The 17,117-nt window shown below is 54.4% G+C and overlaps 1 protein-coding gene across 4 annotated transcripts; it reads left to right on the top strand.

Annotated features, from left to right (window-relative positions):
• Positions 1-7,727: 7,727 nt before the first annotated feature.
• Positions 7,728-16,635, top strand: NAPB (NSF attachment protein beta). Of its 4 annotated transcripts, XM_062490749.1 has the most exons (11): positions 8,259-8,571; positions 10,336-10,415; positions 10,686-10,802; positions 11,496-11,542; positions 11,629-11,706; positions 12,378-12,433; positions 12,641-12,725; positions 13,312-13,416; positions 13,643-13,711; positions 13,923-13,973; positions 15,014-16,635. In XM_062490749.1, exons 1-11 carry the CDS (start codon positions 8,474-8,476, stop codon positions 15,116-15,118), a joined length of 891 nt encoding a protein of 296 aa, XP_062346733.1. In that variant the 5' UTR covers positions 8,259-8,473; the 3' UTR covers positions 15,119-16,635. The 4 variants fall into 4 exon arrangements, with proteins under 4 accessions (XP_062346737.1, XP_062346734.1, XP_062346733.1 ...); XM_062490753.1 differs by lacking the exon at positions 10,686-10,802 and having other exon boundaries at positions 7,728-8,571; XM_062490750.1 differs by lacking the exon at positions 13,643-13,711 and having other exon boundaries at positions 7,817-8,571.
• Positions 16,636-17,117: the final 482 nt, after the last annotated feature.

Raw genomic sequence — 17,117 nt, 5'->3', positions numbered from 1 at the left:
ACAGGGAAGGTTCCTTTCCACCTCTCCTGCAGAATTCCAGCACGGAGCAGTGTTTCCAGCTTGTGACCCTGAGGCTGGGAAGGATGGATGTGGAGAGCCAGGATACATGAGCAGCAGTGTCACCAGTCTGGGATACTGTGGAAGCTGAGGTAAGGTGATCTTGGGGATTGTTTACTCTGGATCGGAGAGAATCCTGAGGCTAAGTGGGATTTTGGGAAGAAATCTGCAGGCTCAGGGGGGGCAGCAGGTGAGGCAAAATGCTTCCCCACTGCTGTGTCCCTGGATATGTGAAGGAGGAAAGGTTGAAAGACAGCAAAAAGCCTGAGCATCTCTAGATCACGGAATCCTGGGATAGTTTGGGTGGGGAGGGACCCAAAACTCCTCCCACTCCACCCCCTGCCATGGGCAGGGACACCTCCGACACCTGCCATTGGATCATGGTTCTCCAAAGCCCCGTCCATCCCATCTCACCACCTGGGGGTAAAACACTCACCAGAACATTCCTGGCCTGTCCACGGAGCCTGTTACGAGATTTTCCTGCCACGATGAAAAACTCCAGCAGGAGTCGCTCACACTGCAAAGTTTTCCTCCTCTGCTTCCAATGCCGTCGGGACAGGGAGCCCCTCTCTGGATTTACAGGTGTCTGTCCCTAACTGTATGTCCCTTCCTGGGACTGGGATGCTTTGGGATATTCCTGCTCCAAAGGGATTGCTCTTGCACCAGAGACATCAGGGTGGGCTCAGCCTTTGCCCCTCGAGTTTTCCGGAGCCCTAATTCATCCCGGTCGGAATTTAAAGCCGCCTTGGCTCTGTGCTGTGTCAGGCTTTTCCTCCACTGCTGGCAGAAAGCAGCAACTTCTTCTTCTTCAGGGTCTGCTGAGGGTTGTCCCAAACCCTGTTGGGCAAAGGAATTACTTTAATATATCCTTGTGCATCCTAAATTATGGAAAGGTTTGGATGTGCTGATGTGTGTGTGATCCACACGGCATCGCTACCTCTTAATGCTTCAAAATGCTTCAGAATGCTTCAAAAGCTTCTTACAGGGAGAGGAAAGGGTAGTTTGTTGATAAACAGGGAATTTTCCAAAGGGGAATTTCCAGGTCATAAAGGACTTGGGGATCTAGATAGTCAAAATTAATTAATTAACTAATTAATCCAGGCTGGCAGCAGCAAAGTGAAAAATGGGCAAATGGAGGAAGTTCCAAGTTTAATTAAGGATGGGAGGAGCTTTGTCACCATTGGGGCTGATTGTTCAGCAAATGGGATTCTAAAAAATCTGTGTTTCCTTCATAAAGAGATGCTGATCCCAGGAAAAGCAGTAGAATTATAGAGGAAGATGGGATTCAGGTGGCAGTGCTGCTTCAGGGACAGACAGGCTGGTGGTGGTTGCACTTGTTTTCCAGTTGTTTTCAGGAAAAACCTGCCCCCACAGACTTTACAGTCAGATCAGGTGGCTGTTGATGGCAGCTACATGGGAAACTCTTGGGAATTTGGTCTTTGGGAATAAAGAGGATAGCATGGATTAATTCCAAATAAAGGTGCTCTATGATCCAAAAATTAAGTGGGGAACAGACCAGGTAAAGGTGACTTCAAGGACAGTCAATGCCAGGGTGGGCTTTGGACACGGGACAGAAAGGCACAAAATGAAAGTATTCCAGGAGGAATATTTGCTCCAGCTGGAATATTTGCTCCCACAGCAGCCAGATCCCAGTTCCCATAGAAAGACCTGGATAAGAAGCTTCCCACAGTGTGGAACTGCTGCCTTCACCCTTCATGGTTAGGGAGAAGACCTTCCCTGTGTGGGTGCGGAGGCCCTGGCACAGAGAAGCTCTGGCTGTCCCATCCCTGGAACTGCTCAAAGCCAGGTTGGAGGGGGCTTGGAGCAACTCTTCCCACCCAAATAATTCTGGGATTGGTTCCATGATGGACTCACTTTGACACACGCCGCCTCGGCTGCCCTCAGGACATGCTGGACTGCTTGGATGAGGTTCTGCACGTTGCTCAGCAGCAGCTCAGAGGAGGCCTTGCTCTCCCCAGTCACTGCTTTCACCCTTCAAAGACATTCCAAAGGATTTTATTGGAAGGACATTGGACATCCTGACAGTGTTGTTATTCCAAACCCAGCTTGTGTCCCCTTGCGCCATTGGAGCAGGGAAACCCATGGAGGGAAGGGAGGCCTCCAAATTGTTCCTCAACCCTTGGACAATATCCACCTCCCCTAGGACCTCTGGGCACCACCACCCACATTCCTTGGAGAAGGGATCCCTCTTGGATGGCCTTGGGAGAAGTGATCCCAGGTGCTGGTGGCTCACCTGGCTACGATGCTGAGCTGGCTGTTTATGGATTGGGTGTGCTCGGTGGCACGGAGCAGCTCCGTGCAGCATCTCTTGTCCAGGCAGTGCTTGGCAAGGATGTTCCCAAACTTAACCATCACCTGCCCATCAGAAACCATTCGCCTGGCACAGGCAACAAACTGCTCCTTGCTCTGGAATGGGATAAAAATCATAGGGAGTGGGGAGAGAAGGGATAAAAAAAAAAAAGGCTTTTCCTGCAGGACAAGGGAGGGTCCAGGAGGCTCAGATACATCCTGAGGAAAGGGTACGATACCAAGTTTACATCCAATCAGGAGGAAGGAATTTGGAGTATTTTGCATAGAGCTGGTGCCACTCTCCCAAGAGCTGGGTGACACAGGGATTTGGGATGGAGCTAAGGGAAATCCTGAGGGAAAACAGGAGGGATGAAATGCTGCCTTACCGCAATTGGGCCCTTCCTCCGCAGGAACTGAGCCATGTGCAGCATCCTCGTGGCCATGTCCTGGGTCACCTGGGACACCTTGCTGGGGCCACCCTGCCACTTGCCACAGTTTCCTCTCTCCTGGTTTGCAGGGGAGATGCTGGAAGGGCCATCCCGGTGGTGTTGAGACAGTAACAGAGCAGATCCCAAGTGTGGAATGTGTGGACGCAGTGATGCCGAGTGTCCTCCACCTGTGTGTTTCTGAAGGAGATTTTGGTGAGTAAAGTTGATGGGAGAGCTGCCCACACCCTGCTGGGTCCACTCCATCTTCCCATCAGCCCCTCTCCCTAAATCCAAAGCCCTTGGAGCAATCTCCAAATGGGAGTTGGGTGTCCTGCAAGCTGACAGTTTGCAATTAATTCCCAGCACAATTAGAGCTCTAAAGCACTTGGCCAAAGGACCTGGGTCTGTGCCAAAGTGTTTCCCAGCTCCTGACACCCATGGGAGTGGAGTTGTTGGTACTCCCAGAGGGAATGTGTGGAGGTGAAGGAGAGTGCTACAGCCCCCCCACCTGGAAAATGGTGGATTGGGATGGATGTAGGATGTGATCAGATATCCAGGAATCCAGGGCTGCCAGCAACCTGAGCTGCCTGAGTGGCCCAGGGTCAGCCTGCTGACCTCCAGAGGCCATGCCAGCATCCCTCACATTCCTGCTGCACGCTGGCAGCACCAGGAATGATGGACGGCCCTGACCAACACCCTGACAGGGACAAGACCTCCCGTACCAGCTCACCCACTTCCTGCACGGCTCCACTGGCTCCTCTGCTCCTGCATGGATGAATTCCTACTGCCGCAGTGGGCTCTGGGGCTGGGAAGAGCCCAGTTGTGCTGTTGGGTGATCCTGGGAAGCATGATTCCCCCTGCAGGTGTTCCGTGAGGCACCACAGGATGTCCCTGTCAGTTCCATGGATAACCTGGAGCTGTGTGACAAGGTAGTGTGCCTTGGCCGACCAGTACCACACCACACTGTCCAGGTGGGGATTCCCGGTGTCCTGGCAGGGATTCCCAGTGTCCTGGTGGCCCTGGAAGTGCTGACGGGCACTTCCCAGCACGTCAGCCGTGAGCAGCAGGAGGTGCTCAGCCATGGACAGCAGGTCAGGCTGTGATGTAAGTTGAGCACCAGCCTCCAGAGCATCCTGCAGGGTGTTCCTGATCCACTGGACATCAGCCATGAGCTGATTTGCCTTCTCCTCAAAACTTTCTTTGCTCTTCATCCTCTCCTCTTGGGTGACGTTGGACAGAGCTGCTCCAACCACGTCCTGGATGAGCTGCAGCTGTTCCATGTTGACCCTTTCCATGTGGAGCAGCAACGCCTTGGCCCTGAGAGCCACGTCCCTCCGCAGGAGCTCAAAGCGGATGGCCAAGCTAGCAGCAGGCAGTGGGGAGAGCAGGAGGATGTTGAACACATCCAGCAGTGCTTCCATGAGGACCTGGATCTCCTCCCGGAGCACCAGGATTTCTCTGGCACTGTGGTCTCCAGGGCAGGATAAGTAGGAGAGCCGGGCAGCCTCCTGCAACCTGAGGGAATTCTCAGCCACGGCAGCCAAGAGGCTCTGAGGGCCAACCTTGTTCGTCACAGCTCTGCTCAGCTCCCTCAGGAACAGGACATCCCTGCCCACGAACTGATCCATGACATCCAGCAGGACACACATGCCAATGGCCCACCGGGCACCGTGCAGCTCCAGGATGGCCTTTTCCATCTCACAGGATTCCCTGAACCACGCTGCCTTCTCCAGGAATGCTTTGGTGTTCAGCTGAGCATGGGAAAACTTGGCTTGGAGGTGCAGAAAGCTCTCTTGGACATGGGAGGGATTGCATTTTTCCTTACTGCAGGTTGTGCTTGCAATGTCTCCTGCCACCTGCACTGCTGCTGCTAAACCCAGCAGGGTCTCATCCAAAGCCTGCTTCCCTCTTGGAAAGTCACCTGACAAGATAAATCCGAGCACTTGCTGGGCCAGACCGTTCCAAGAGCCTGCCACAGCTGCCAGGCACTCCTGAGTCTCCCGGATCCTTCCTGAGAGCCTGAGTGCCATGTGGAGAAGCCTGCCTGGAGCAGTGAGCTGCCCAGGGGCCGTTTCCGTGGCCAGGCTGATGATCCGTAGGGTCAGTGCCATGATATCCCTGTGCTGTTCCAGCACCTGGAGCTGGGGGCGCTCAGCCACAGGCAGCGCTTCCCATGCTGCTTCCACACAGCCATTGGACAGCTCCAGCAGGACAGAGCCAGCAGCACGGGCAGTGTCCATGTCACCAGCTCGGGATGCTCCCAGGAGAGCTGCAATTACAGGGTGTGTATCCCCTTCCCATGCATCCAGGTGGAAGTTAGCTGGTGGTGAGGATGGATGACTTTGGATATGTTCTTGGAACTCTGCCACATCTGTACTGGTTTGTTTCCCAGTGTGGGAAGGGCTGAGCTCCAGCCCCTTTCCCGCCTTAGTGCTCCGCACTTGCTCCCGGAGCGGGCTGAGGATCTCTGGGTGGTTGGACCCATCCAGCCCAGCTTGCACACAGAGAGCAGAATCCATCAGGGAGCTCACTGCCTGGGAAAAGGCATCCCGGCTTCGGAGGCAGGAAAACCTTCCTGGAATGAGGGCCATGACTGCTCTCAGCTCCAGGATGGATTTGGCCAATTGTTCCACCCACACCAGCAAACCATTCCTGAAGATGGGATCCGTGGCCCTGTCCACATGCCTCGTGGTGGCTCTGACCACCCAGCGTGCCCAGCCCATGAGGCGAGCGGCGTGCCAGGAGAATCCCTCAGGATCCTGGCATTCCAGCGCCGCTTGGCACCATTCCTTGTGCTTGGCCAGCTCCAGGATGGATAACTCAAGGAATTCCCTCATGCTGATGGTCTCCTCAAAGCAGCACAGGAGACTGTCAGTGGCTCTGGCCCAGGCACAGCACAGGGCCTGGAGCTGCTCCATGGAACGCCCGCTTGTTTCTGTGAGCAGGGAAGGGAGGCTGCCCAGCAGGCTTCGCAGGTGCTCCACACCTTCCTGGATTTCCCTGGCAGTTTGGGCCTTGGCACACCTGGCCAGGACCAGATCGGCTGCTCGGAGCATCCGCTGGGCCTGAGTGAAGAAAGCGACAATGAGGGGCTGAAGCTTCCTTAAAATTCCTCCTGGTCCTGCTGGAAAACATCCTGAACGAGCAAGGCTAAGGGCACCTTCAGCCAGCTGCCTCAGGGGCTCCTTCTCCTCGAAGAATCCATCCAGGATTTGGCACAGCATGGCCCTGAGCGCTGCCTGGTCCAGGTTTTCCAGCTCCTTCCTCAGGCTTTGACATTTCTGTTCCAGTCCATGTTCTCCCTGTCTCTGTCCTAGCTGTTCCTCCCTCTGGCTCATGTGGCTGCAGATGCTCCTCCTCAGCTGTAGCAGGACCCAGCAACGTTTCACCAGCTCCAGCTGCAGATCCGGCCCGGATGACTCTGCCAGCAGCATTCCATGGAGAATGACTGCTTCCAAGTGGGAGCTGAACACACCCTCGGAGAGGCACAGGAGGTCGGGGTGGGAGAGGAGAGCCTGGAGCCTGCTCACCTGCTGAGAAAAGATCCCACTCCTGTCCTGTGGCTCTGTGAGCAGGGAGAGGAGCTCCCTGATGGTCCTCTCCACCAGCTGGAAAACAGAATCTTGGGAGAGGTCAGCTTGGCAATCCCTGGAATGTGTCAGGGTGCCGTGCTTGGCCATGTGGATGAGTGGGACACACTTGTGGAGCAGCTGCAGGGTCTGGGCCAAGCTCTTCCCTCCAGGACAATCTCCAAGTTCCTGGAGGCGCTTGGCTGTCAGGCGGCTCAGCAGGAGCAAGGCCTCAGAAAAGGCCTGGAATGCAGCCAGCAGCCCTGGAGCATCCCAGGCATCCTGCAGCACTCTCAGGCATTCCAGGAGCAAGCTGGCAGCACCAGTAATCTTCCTCATCCCTGCAGCCTCTTCGAGCTGAAGGAGCTAACCAGGAAACAAGGCAGAAAAGCCACTCAGGTCAGGAATTCCCATTCCCCTTTCATCCCTGGAGGGGGGAGGACATGTGGTTTGCTCCATGGATCTGCTGGAGCTTTTCCCCCCTCTGCTCATGTTCTTTCCCAGTGTCCTGCTCACCTTTGCTGTCTCCATCAGGGTCCTCTTGGTGGCTGCTGCCAGGTGATCTCGGAGCTGAGGGCTGTCTGGATGCTCCTGGAGCTGGAATGCTGCCAGCAGCACGTCCCTGCCAGCTTGGAGCAGGGATTCACCCACAGGACACATCTCTGTGCTCCCTTCCTCACCAGAATCCTCAGAAAGCCTAGAATGGGAGGACTGGGTTCAACACTCTAGTCTGTTCCTCACTCCCAATCCCACCTCTCCAGGAGGATGCAGCTCCCTGCCACCTTTTCCGTCTCTTCCCAGCCCCAAAATCCACCCAGGAGGCTCCCAGCCACCTCACCTCCTTGCCACAGCAGCGAGTTCTTCCATAGCTTTGGCCAATTTTCCCGCCTTTTCCCCCAAATTGGGAAAGGCCGGGCAAATCCCATCTGCCTGTTCCAGGGCGAGGAGGAGGTGGCAGAACTCCACAGCCATGGGACAGAGAATTCCCTGGATAGCTTTGTTTTCTGTCGGGAGCCCGAGCTCAGAGAGAGAAAAAGGGTCCATGTTGTCCTGCCTGGAAAAGGGAAAAACCCCTGGGATTAATTGGTATCCAGAGTGGAACAGTTCCCGGTTTTCCCAACGAGCTCGGATGGGGGTGGCAGTGCCTGTCTTAGGAAACGCTCTCGGCTTTTATTTCGCCCAGCCCTGAAACCAGGCCACTCACTTGGAATTCCTGGGACACCGGAGCCGGGATTTCCTTTCCCGGGGGATCATCACGGGGTGTTCCCGGCACTGCAGAGCCGGCATTCCCTCACAGGGAGGGATCCGGGACAGCGGAGCCAGGGGTAGCGCCGGGTCTTTTTTCCCCGGTTCCCGGGGTTCCCGGGACGCCATGAGGGACGTTCCCATGGGAGCGACGCCGAGATGCACCAGCGTCGCCATAGAGACAGCAGGCGCGGGGAGATGACGTCACGCAGCGCGCCGACGGCGGCGCGCGCCGGGAATTGTAGTTCGGCGGGTTCAGGGTTATGGGATTCCCTCGGCCCGGGTGCGCAAGGGAGAGATCAGGCAGGAATGTCCCGGTTTTCCCCGTACAGGGCTCACCCCTTCCAGGGGCGTTTTTGAACAACCCAAATGCACGCTCTGGTAACGGGGGCAGGACACAGGTGACCCTCCTCCTGATTATCCTTCGTGTGGAATTTTCCCAGGAAAGCGTAGCCCACCTCCCCGGGAATCTGAGCTTCATCTCTCCTGCCTTACAGGTGAGGTAATTCCCTGGAAACACTGACACATAAATAACCTTCAGGACAAGGATTGACCCGACACAGATCCCACCTCCAGCACTAAGCTGGGATCCCGCTCCCATTCCCTTCAACATCATCAAGCACAAGCCATCTTTCGGCGTCAGCTCCTGAAGGAATCCCCCTTCGGGAATAACCCAAGGGGCCGCGGCTGCGCGGCTCCCGTCGCACCCGCCGGGAGGAGCCGGATCCCACATCCCGTCGGATCCCGCATCTCGCGCATATCCCGCATCCTGCGCGCGCCCCGCCCCGCCGCGCTCCCGGTGCCGCGGCGGAGGAGGAGGAGCACGGGGAGCAGGAAAAGCAGGAAAAAAAAACACGAGGAGCCATGGACAGCGCCGGCAAGGAGCGGGAGGCCGTGCAGCTGATGGCGGAGGCCGAGAAGCGGGTCAAGGGCTCGCACTCCTTCCTGCGGGGGCTCTTCGGGTGAGCGGCTCCCGCATCCCGCATCCCCCTGCCCATGTCCTGCATCTCCACCTCCCCGCCCCCCCCAGTTCCCCGGCTCTTGGATCCCCTTCTCCAGCCCCTTCACACCCCCATTCCCAGCTCCTGGATCGCCCCCCTCCCGTCTCTTCCATCCCTTCCTTCCCTACCTCTTCCGTCCCTTCCTTCCACAACTCCTTCGTCCCCCCCCCCCTCCCTGTTTCCTGCCCCCCTTCCCCATTTCCTCCATCCTCTCCTTCCCGACCTCTTCCCCCTTTTTCCCAACTCCTGCCTCCCACTGTGGGTGAGGGTCTTCCTTATCCCTGCCAGGAGCCCTCCCATCCCGATCCAAACCCGGATCCCCCTGGAGCAGCCGCTCCTGGCCATCCATGGCCACAGGGATGTGACAGAGGCCTCTGCGGCTCCTGTCCCTTCCTTCATCCGCTCCTCCTGGCCTTATCCCGGCGGGAATCATCTCGCCCTGGCAGGGATGGGCTCTCCCGAAATTCCCGGGAACTCCGGCGCTGCGACCGGCGTTATCACTGAAAATGGCAGAGCATCCTTTTCCCTGGGCCTGGCTGCTCCAGGCTCCCTAAAACGGGGTGGTTTGGCCACCTCACTCCTGCTTTTCCTTAGTTTTTTTTTAAGGAAAGAACATCCCCAGAGCGATGCTCTGTGAAGGCCGGGAGTTTTTTTTATCCATCAGCCCGGAAAAATCGGCTGCGGCCGCCCTAAAATCCACAAGTTTTAAATAGAAATTCCTCTCAGGCCTCTGGCAGATTAATCAGTCAGGGCCCGTTCCTGGGGCATAATCCGGAGAGCAAATTCCTGAAAATCCTTGGAGGGAATGGGCAGAGATTTCGAGATGGGAATTTTTAATTTCCAGGGCTAAAAACGGAGTCAAAAAAAAAAAAAAAAGGGGGGGGGTGGAGGTGACTCGGCTCTTGGCATATTCCCTGGCAAATGGGATGTCCAGGCCTCACAGTGCCAGCCAAATTACTTCTTCCCAGCTGAGCTATTCCTGGAATTGCTCCATCACCTCTCACAAGCGCTGTTGTGGAAGGAAATATTCCTTTATTTCTAATTTTTTTGGGATTAAAGGGCTGGGACCTGTCCTGTTCCAGAGGCCTCTCTGGATGTAGCATTCCTCAGTGCAGCCTCCACTGGGCTTTGGCTCGTGCCAGAGGCTTCTTCCAAGGGCAAGGAGGGATCCAAAAATCCCGCCTGTGCTTCCAAACCAACAGTGCTTAGCTGCCAGAGTCAGAGAGGGAGGGAAGAAAAGTTCCAGAATTCCCAAGGGATGGAAAAGAAAATGGAATAATGCCTCTTGTGAGGTCGATTTAAGAGCAGTGAGGATGTGGTACTTGGGGACGTGGATTTTGGGGGAAATGTTGGATTCATGGGCTGGAGGGATTTTCCAACCTTAAGGATTCCGGGATTCCTTTTTTTTTTTTAATCTGGGAGCAGAGCTTGATCCCACCTGGCTCCTGTCAGGGAGTTATGAAGAACAAGGAGGTCCCCCTTGAGTCTCTTTTTTTCTGGGATTTCCGTGAAAAATTTGCATTTCCTTACCAAACATCTGACCTTTGGCATCTCGGAATCCCAGGAGAGCCCCCAGGTCCAGCATTCCTCTTTCAGTGTTCTCACACTGAGGGGTGGGATCAGCCTCACAGAGCCTAGAGAGACTGGGATTCCTAATCCAAATATTGGCCCTGGAGCTGTGTTCCCTCCTGGCCCAGCCTCAGGAGCATTCCTCCTGCATTCCAGGGGCAACACCCGGGTGGAGGAGGCCTGTGAGATGTATACCAGGGCTGCCAACATGTTCAAGATCGCCAAAAACTGGAGTGGTGAGTCCAAATCCTGGGATTGGGAGGGGGGTGTGGGTGATCCCAAACGTCTTGCTGTGAATTATTCCAGTGGGGGGTGGTCTCTATGTTCACCCAATTCCTATTTAAATACTGGGAGAGTGGACAAAGGCAGTGAGCTGAAGGATCTTGGAGGAATTTTAAAATGCCAGCTGGTGATGCTGCTTGGGAAGCTCTCATCCCTAAATCCCTCTCGGTCCTGGAAGCAGCACATTCCCAGGATTTACGGGATCGGTATTCCTTCTTTTCCAGCGGCAGGAAATGCCTTTTGCCAGGCAGCCAAGCTGCACATGCAGCTCCAGAGCAAGCACGACTCAGCCACCAGCTTCGTGGATGCCGGGAATGCCTACAAAAAAGCGGATCCTCAAGGTAAGGCAGTGGAATCTGGGATTGTTCCCAGCAGAGGTGGCAGAGGTGCACTCTTGCTTTTCCACAAGGAGCTTTGGGATGCTGCAGGAGGTCAGCGATATCCTGTCATCTCCTCTTGGTGTTTGTTGGGATTTTGGGATGCTGCAGGGTGTTGGGACTTTTGGCAGCTTCCATCTTGGTTTGGCTTGGCTTTAGGGAATGGCTTCCTGAGGAATGGCTTCAGGCAGTGGGCTGGTTCCCAGTGGAATTCCTGCTGTGTCCCCAAGGCTTTCCCCAGTCCTGGCCTTTGGTGGGATGAGAATAAAGGATCTGGGTTTTGATTTTTGGGAAAATCTCCAATCCACTTTTCCCTGGATAGATCTGGGAATAAATCCCCCACCTCCCACCAGCATTATCCCAAAAGACATGGGAACAAACTTAGGGTGGCTAACACCCTTTGAGAGTGGTGAAACTCCCAAATTCCCTGGAAAACAGCAGCGTTTTGGAGCCGATCCCTTGAAGTTTGCTCCGATGGGGGGATGCAGCCAACAAACTCGGGGTTAGGTCATCCTGGTGTTTATTCCCTTTGGGAATTGCTGGGGGTGCTGGGGCTGGGCTCGTTCCAGAGCCCTCACTGTGGGTAGATATTCCCTGCCGGGTGGGATTTGGGAAGGGGGGCGTGGCTGACGCTGTTGTCTCTCACACATGCTGCAGAGGCCATCAACTGCTTAAATGCAGCCATCGATATCTACACGGACATGGTAAGGCCATTCCCACTGCCGGGAGTGCCGCGCGGCTTCCCGGGAGCGCCGCTCCTCACCTCATCCCACTCCCTTCCCGCCCCCAGGGCCGTTTCACCATCGCCGCCAAGCACCACATCACCATCGCCGAGATCTACGAGGCCGAGCTGGTGGACATCGAGAAGGTCAGGGGACGGTGGGGACGTCATCAGCGCAGCTTTCCCAGGAAACCTCTGGTTTCCTCTTGGACCTCTTGGCCGCGTCCCTGGAAGTGTTGGATGCCAAGCTCCAGAGTGGCCTGGGATAGTGGGAGTTGTTCCCTCGGTGGAGGTGAACAACCTTCCAACCCAAACCATTCCTGGGATTTCCTTGCCCTGAGCTCGAGAATTCCTGTCTCCCATCCCATGGTGTAGGTGCATTCCAGCCCTGAGTTGGAGTTACAATGGTTTTCCCAGCCTGGAGGCTTCCATGGAGCATTTCCAAGCCTCTGGTGTGTCCCTGTGCCAGCAGCACTGGCTCAGTGTTCCAGTGAGAATCCACCTCGGTATTTTCCGTTAGAAAAGTGCTTTGGGAATGTCACGGAGCCATTTTCTGTCATTTTTAGTTCCCACATCACCACTGATTCCCTCATTCCCACTTCCACGCTCCCTGAGCAGGAATCCGGCTGCAGATCTCCTACTGGAATTTTGCAGGATAAAACTGGATGGGGTTTTAGGGGTTCTTTTCCAGGCAAGGATGTCCTTCCTTGGCTCTGCTCTGTTGGATCCTCTCTCTCTCTCTCTCCCTGAGTGCCAGTGCTGTCCCCTGGGGTGCTTTATCATGGGAATGATGACTGATCCCACATTTCTGTCCCCAGGCCATCGCACACTACGAGCAGGCTGCAGATTATTACAAGGGAGAAGAATCCAACAGGCAAGTCCTTGGGATCAGCGGGAAGGGCTGGAGCAGGGATTCATCCCAGACACACCCAGAACCAGCACACTTCTAATTTGGGCTATTCCATGAGAATTCCTCTAAATCCCAGCTGTGGGTTCCCACTTTACTCTCTGGGAAGGGGTGGTGGGTGTGGGCTGGTGAATTCCCAGGATTCAGGTCCTGATTTTCAGGATGTGGTTGCAGCTCGGCCAACAAGTGTCTGCTGAAGGTGGCAGCGTACGCAGCGCAGCTGGAGCAGTACCAGAAAGCCATCGAGATCTACGAGCAGGTCAGCTGCCAAATCCCATGGGAATGGCACCTCTTCCCAAGGAAAACGGCACGGGGGGGGGGGTTGGCAGAACTGCCAGAATCAGGGAATTGTTTAGGTTGGAGAAGCTCTCTGAGGTCAGAGTCCCACTGTTCCCCCAGCATGGCCAAGTGTCCCCAAGTGCCACATCCATGATTTTTCAGGGTTACTAGGAAAAGAAATCCATCAAAATTACCCTTTGAATGTATGTACAACACCCTTTGGCAGAAAATTCCCTCCTGGATTTATCAGCTCTGCCCTGGTTGGATATTTACCTGGGAATACCAGCAGTGCCGCTTGGCACTTCCAGAGGGTTCATGCTGGAGCAGTTTTTTCCCAAATGGATGCATTTTTCCATTTCCTCATCGACCAGAGACCTGCCTGGTGGGATCTGACTTCCCTTGGGATGAGTTCAAAACCTCCTTGCTTCCCAACAGCTTTTTGGCAGTTTTTCCACACCTTTTATTCCCAGTCCTCAGTGCCTCAGGTTGGAATTTGAATAGGTTGAATCCAGGCTTTTCTTTCTTGACCCCTTTTATTCCATGTTTGTTTTTTTTTTTTTGTCCAGGTGGGAACAAACACGATGGATAACCCTTTGCTCAAGTACAGCGCCAAGGAATATTTCTTCAAAGCTGCCCTGTGCCACTTCATCGTGGATGAGCTGAATGCTAAGGTCAGTTATCCCAGAATTCACAATCCAGCCTCGGCCAGCTGGGAGAAGCTCAGTGAGCTCATTATCCCAAAATCCCTGGTCCCTCCTTGGCAGTGGCTGGAATTCTTGATGTGCCACTGCCACGCTGGATTCCTGGTGGACATTTTCCCAAGTTTGAGGATGGGAAGGCAAATCCTGTGGGAAAAAAATGGGAATGGTGTGTGTAGGGATCTCTTCTTTCTTCCAGCTTGCGCTGGAGAAATACGAAGAAATGTTCCCGGCTTTCACAGATTCCCGGGAATGCAAGCTATTGAAAGTGAGTAACCAGGGGAATTTTCCACTTTTCCAGGGGTTTGCTCCTTTCTCCCAGCATTTTAGAGGACATCAGCCTCACTTTTCCCTAGGTTTGGCCCAGATCCCCATTTGTGGTGGGTGCATTCCATGGGTCTTTGTTCCCTGGGATGAGATGATGGAGTGGGAGCATGCAGGAACAGAGCATTCCCTAATTTTTCCTGGTGTTTCCCCAGAAACTGCTGGAAGCTCACGAGGAGCAGAACAGCGAGGCCTACACCGAAGCAGTGAGTACTCATGGGTTCACTTGGGAATGCTGCTTCTTCCTTCTCTTTTTTTGGGATGCCTGTGCCCTGTTCAGGATTTGGGAACCTGTGGAGAGGGGCCAGGGACAGAGCTGCTCCAGCAAGGTCCCAGCTTCCTCCTTTACCATTCCTGGGTTTTCCTGGAGAGTTCAAATCCTGGGTTGGCTCCTTTGGTGTTTGACAGGAGCCTAAAGTGCTCAGGGTGGGTTTGGAGAGACTTTTCTCTGGACTGGGGCCCTGTGCCTTTCCCTTTTTTCCCATTTTTTTCGCCTCCATTCCCTGTTTTTCCTCTGCTCTCCCTTGTTTCCCTCCCACTTGCCCCTTATTTTTCTGCCCTTCCTCCTTTTCACCCCTTCCCTTTTCCCCCTCCCTCCTTTCTTTCCCTTCTTCCTTCCCCCCATTTTTGCCTTTCCCTTTTCCCACTTCTCTTTTTTCCTTTCTCTTTTATTTCCTTTCCCTTGTTTTTCCCCACTTTCCCCATGTGTTTTTGCCCATTCTCCTTGATTTTCCCTCCATTCTCCTTGTTTCCCCCCCGCCTTGTTTTCCCCCCTCTTTCCCCTTGGTTCTTCCCCTTTTCCCTCTTCTTCCCCTTTTTCCTCTTCTTCCCCTTTTCCCTCTCCTCCCCTTTACCACCTTTCCTGTTTTTCCCCTTCCCCTTTTCTTTGCTTTTGCACTTGCTTCCCCTCTGCCTTTGTTTCCATTTTTTCCCCTTTTCCCTCCTTTTCCCCTTATCTCCCCCTCCCTTTCCCTTCCCTTATTTTTCCCTGTCCCCTTATTTTTCCCCCTTTCCCTTGCTTTTTGCCCCTTGTTTTTGCCCCTTGTTTTTTTTCCCACTTTCCCCTTGTTTTTTCCCCTTCCCCCTCTTTTTTTCCTCCTCTCTCCCTTTACTTTCCTTCTTTGCATTCCCCCCCTCCCTTTTCTCTCCTCTTTCCCTCCTCTTTATTCCCAGGAGGAGCTCGTGTCTGCCACTCCCCGTTCCCATCCCCTCCCACTCCCTGATCCACGTTTTTTGCCGGTGCCAGGTGAAGGAATTTGACTCCATCTCGCGGCTGGATCAGTGGCTCACCACGATGCTGCTGCGCATCAAGAAAACCATCCAGGGCGAGGGCGACGGCGACCTCAAGTGACGCCCGCGGGCCCTTCCCACCTCCAGCCGAGGACTTTTCGGGAATTCCCGACCCAATCCCGCGCTTTCTTTCGTCGCTTCCCACTCCCGTGGCTCACTGTGTTTCTTTAGTCCCCGCTCTGTGGTGAAGCTCCGGGCGGATGTGAGGTGGGAGAAGCCCTTGGAGAAGAATTCCTCCTCCTCCTCGTCCTGCTCCTTGGGTTTGGTCCCGCTCATCCCGGTGCCTGCACTTGCAGTTCCCAGTTTTCCTGCTGTTCCGTTGATTCCAGCATGTAAATATTCCATCCAGGCCAGCACAGTACCAATAAGTGGTTCCAGCCCGTTGTGTTCCCATCTTCCTGCTCTTGAGTGTTGGATACACTTGGATTTGGGGGTCTGGAAGTGGTGCTAGCCAGACGCTTTGGGAATTGGGAATATCCCACACACCCCCACCACGCCAAAGGCATTCCAGGAGTGCTGGGATCGGTGTCGGCCCTAGGTCCTGCTTGGTTTCCATCTTCTTGGATTGATTTCCACTTTAGCTCATGGTGCATCCCATCCCTCCATTTCCCAAATAATTCCACCCATGGAAGGATCTGGTTTTGTACCTCACCCTCCGCGTGTGCTGGGCACAGTTCCTAAATTCCGACCCCTCAGGATGCTGCACACGGGTGTTGATCCCACGGGAGCCTCGCTGGAATTCAGGTGGCAGGGGACCACAATCTGCTTGGGAAAAGTTGAGAAATTCCTGCAGGAATTGGTGGATGTGTGGTTAAGGAGAGTGGATTGAGCTGCCTGGTTTTTCAGGGATGTGTCGGGAGCTTGTGCAATGTGTCACTCTTTGGGAAGAGTGAAGTCATTCATGAAGGGCTGTTCTGGAGGCTCCAGGCAGCCCCAGCCCATCTTTTCCTCTGGAAAAAGTCAGGTTGGAATGTTGGGCTTTGGATGGAGCTTGGCTCATTGGGCTCTAAAGTTCTGAAAACCAAAAATCCCCACCCCTGCCAAATACTCCTTGGTTTGGTGTTTCCCCACCCTTCCCGATCTCTTTATTTCCCACAGGTCCTTGTGTTCATCCCAAAGAGATGGAAAAGCCCAGGCTTGGGAGGCAGGGGGGGATCTCCCAGCCTCAGGCTTGGAAGCACGTTGAGTTCACCCATTCCCACCCTCAGGAATGGCTTTGTCTGGCGTCCAGCGCTGTGGGAGCCGGGATGAGGGGAAGCACAGCTTGGAAGGCTCCACTTTTCCCGGTGTTTTTTTGGTTCTGTTGCTGTTCCCTGTGTCGGTGTTGTAGGACAGGAGTAGCAGGAGGGCTGTTACTCCATCCCTACACCTGGTAGTTGTGTGTGAGTAGCTCCAGCACGTCCTCCGCTGTATCCATGGTGAATTGTGACGGTTCCCAGGTGACAATTCTGCCACTCCCGCTGTATTCCTGCCCCACTTCCATCACTCTCTACTCGGAAAACTTATTTAAGGAAATGGCCTTAGCAAGAATTATCATGTTTGGTGTGACTCTGTACATGAATAAAGTGAAAATCATGGATGGAAGGAGGGAGAAGTGGTTCTTCTGGAAAACTCAAAAGGCTGGAGCATGGTGGGATGATGGAGGCTGGGAGGGGGGTGTGATTCTTTCAATTCCTGTTTGGAATCATGGGGGGGGGTTTGGGTGGGAAGGGACCTTAAAGCTCATCCTGTTCCATGGAAACCTGCCACTATCCCAGGTTGCTCCAAGCCCCTTGGACACTTCCAGGGATGGGGCAGCCACAGCTTCTCTGGGAAAACTCTTCCAGGGCCTCCCCACCCTCACAGGAAATAATTCCTTCCCATAATGCCACCTGAATTCCCCCTCTGTCACTGGGAAGCCATTCCCTCCCTCTTGTCCTGTCACTTCAATTCCTGATGAAGAATCCCTTCTACTTTTCCCTGAGGGGCCCTTCTGAGGTTTCCAGTGAACCTTCTCCAGGTGAACTTTCCAAGCCTGTCACTATCCCAAAGTGTCCCATTGGATACGACTGAGTCACTGG

Source organism: Cinclus cinclus, chromosome 3 (genome assembly GCF_963662255.1).
Source record: "Cinclus cinclus chromosome 3, bCinCin1.1, whole genome shotgun sequence".
Lineage (NCBI taxonomy): Eukaryota > Metazoa > Chordata > Aves > Passeriformes > Cinclidae > Cinclus > Cinclus cinclus.
The sequence above is the reverse complement of the archived record's forward strand: the minus strand, read 5'-3'. Positions and strand labels throughout refer to the sequence as shown.

Bases quoted from the DNA above. Each gene is read 5' to 3' on its own strand.
- NAPB (XM_062490749.1), top strand. From the start codon at position 8,474: ATGGACAGCGCCGGCAAGGAGCGGGAGGCCGTGCAGCTGATGGCGGAG. The intron at 8,572-10,335 runs GTGAGCGGCTCC...CCTGCATTCCAG, and splicing joins TTCCTGCGGGGGCTCTTCGG to GGGCAACACCCGGGTGGAGG. The intron at 10,416-10,685 runs GTGAGTCCAAAT...CTTCTTTTCCAG, and splicing joins GATCGCCAAAAACTGGAGTG to CGGCAGGAAATGCCTTTTGC.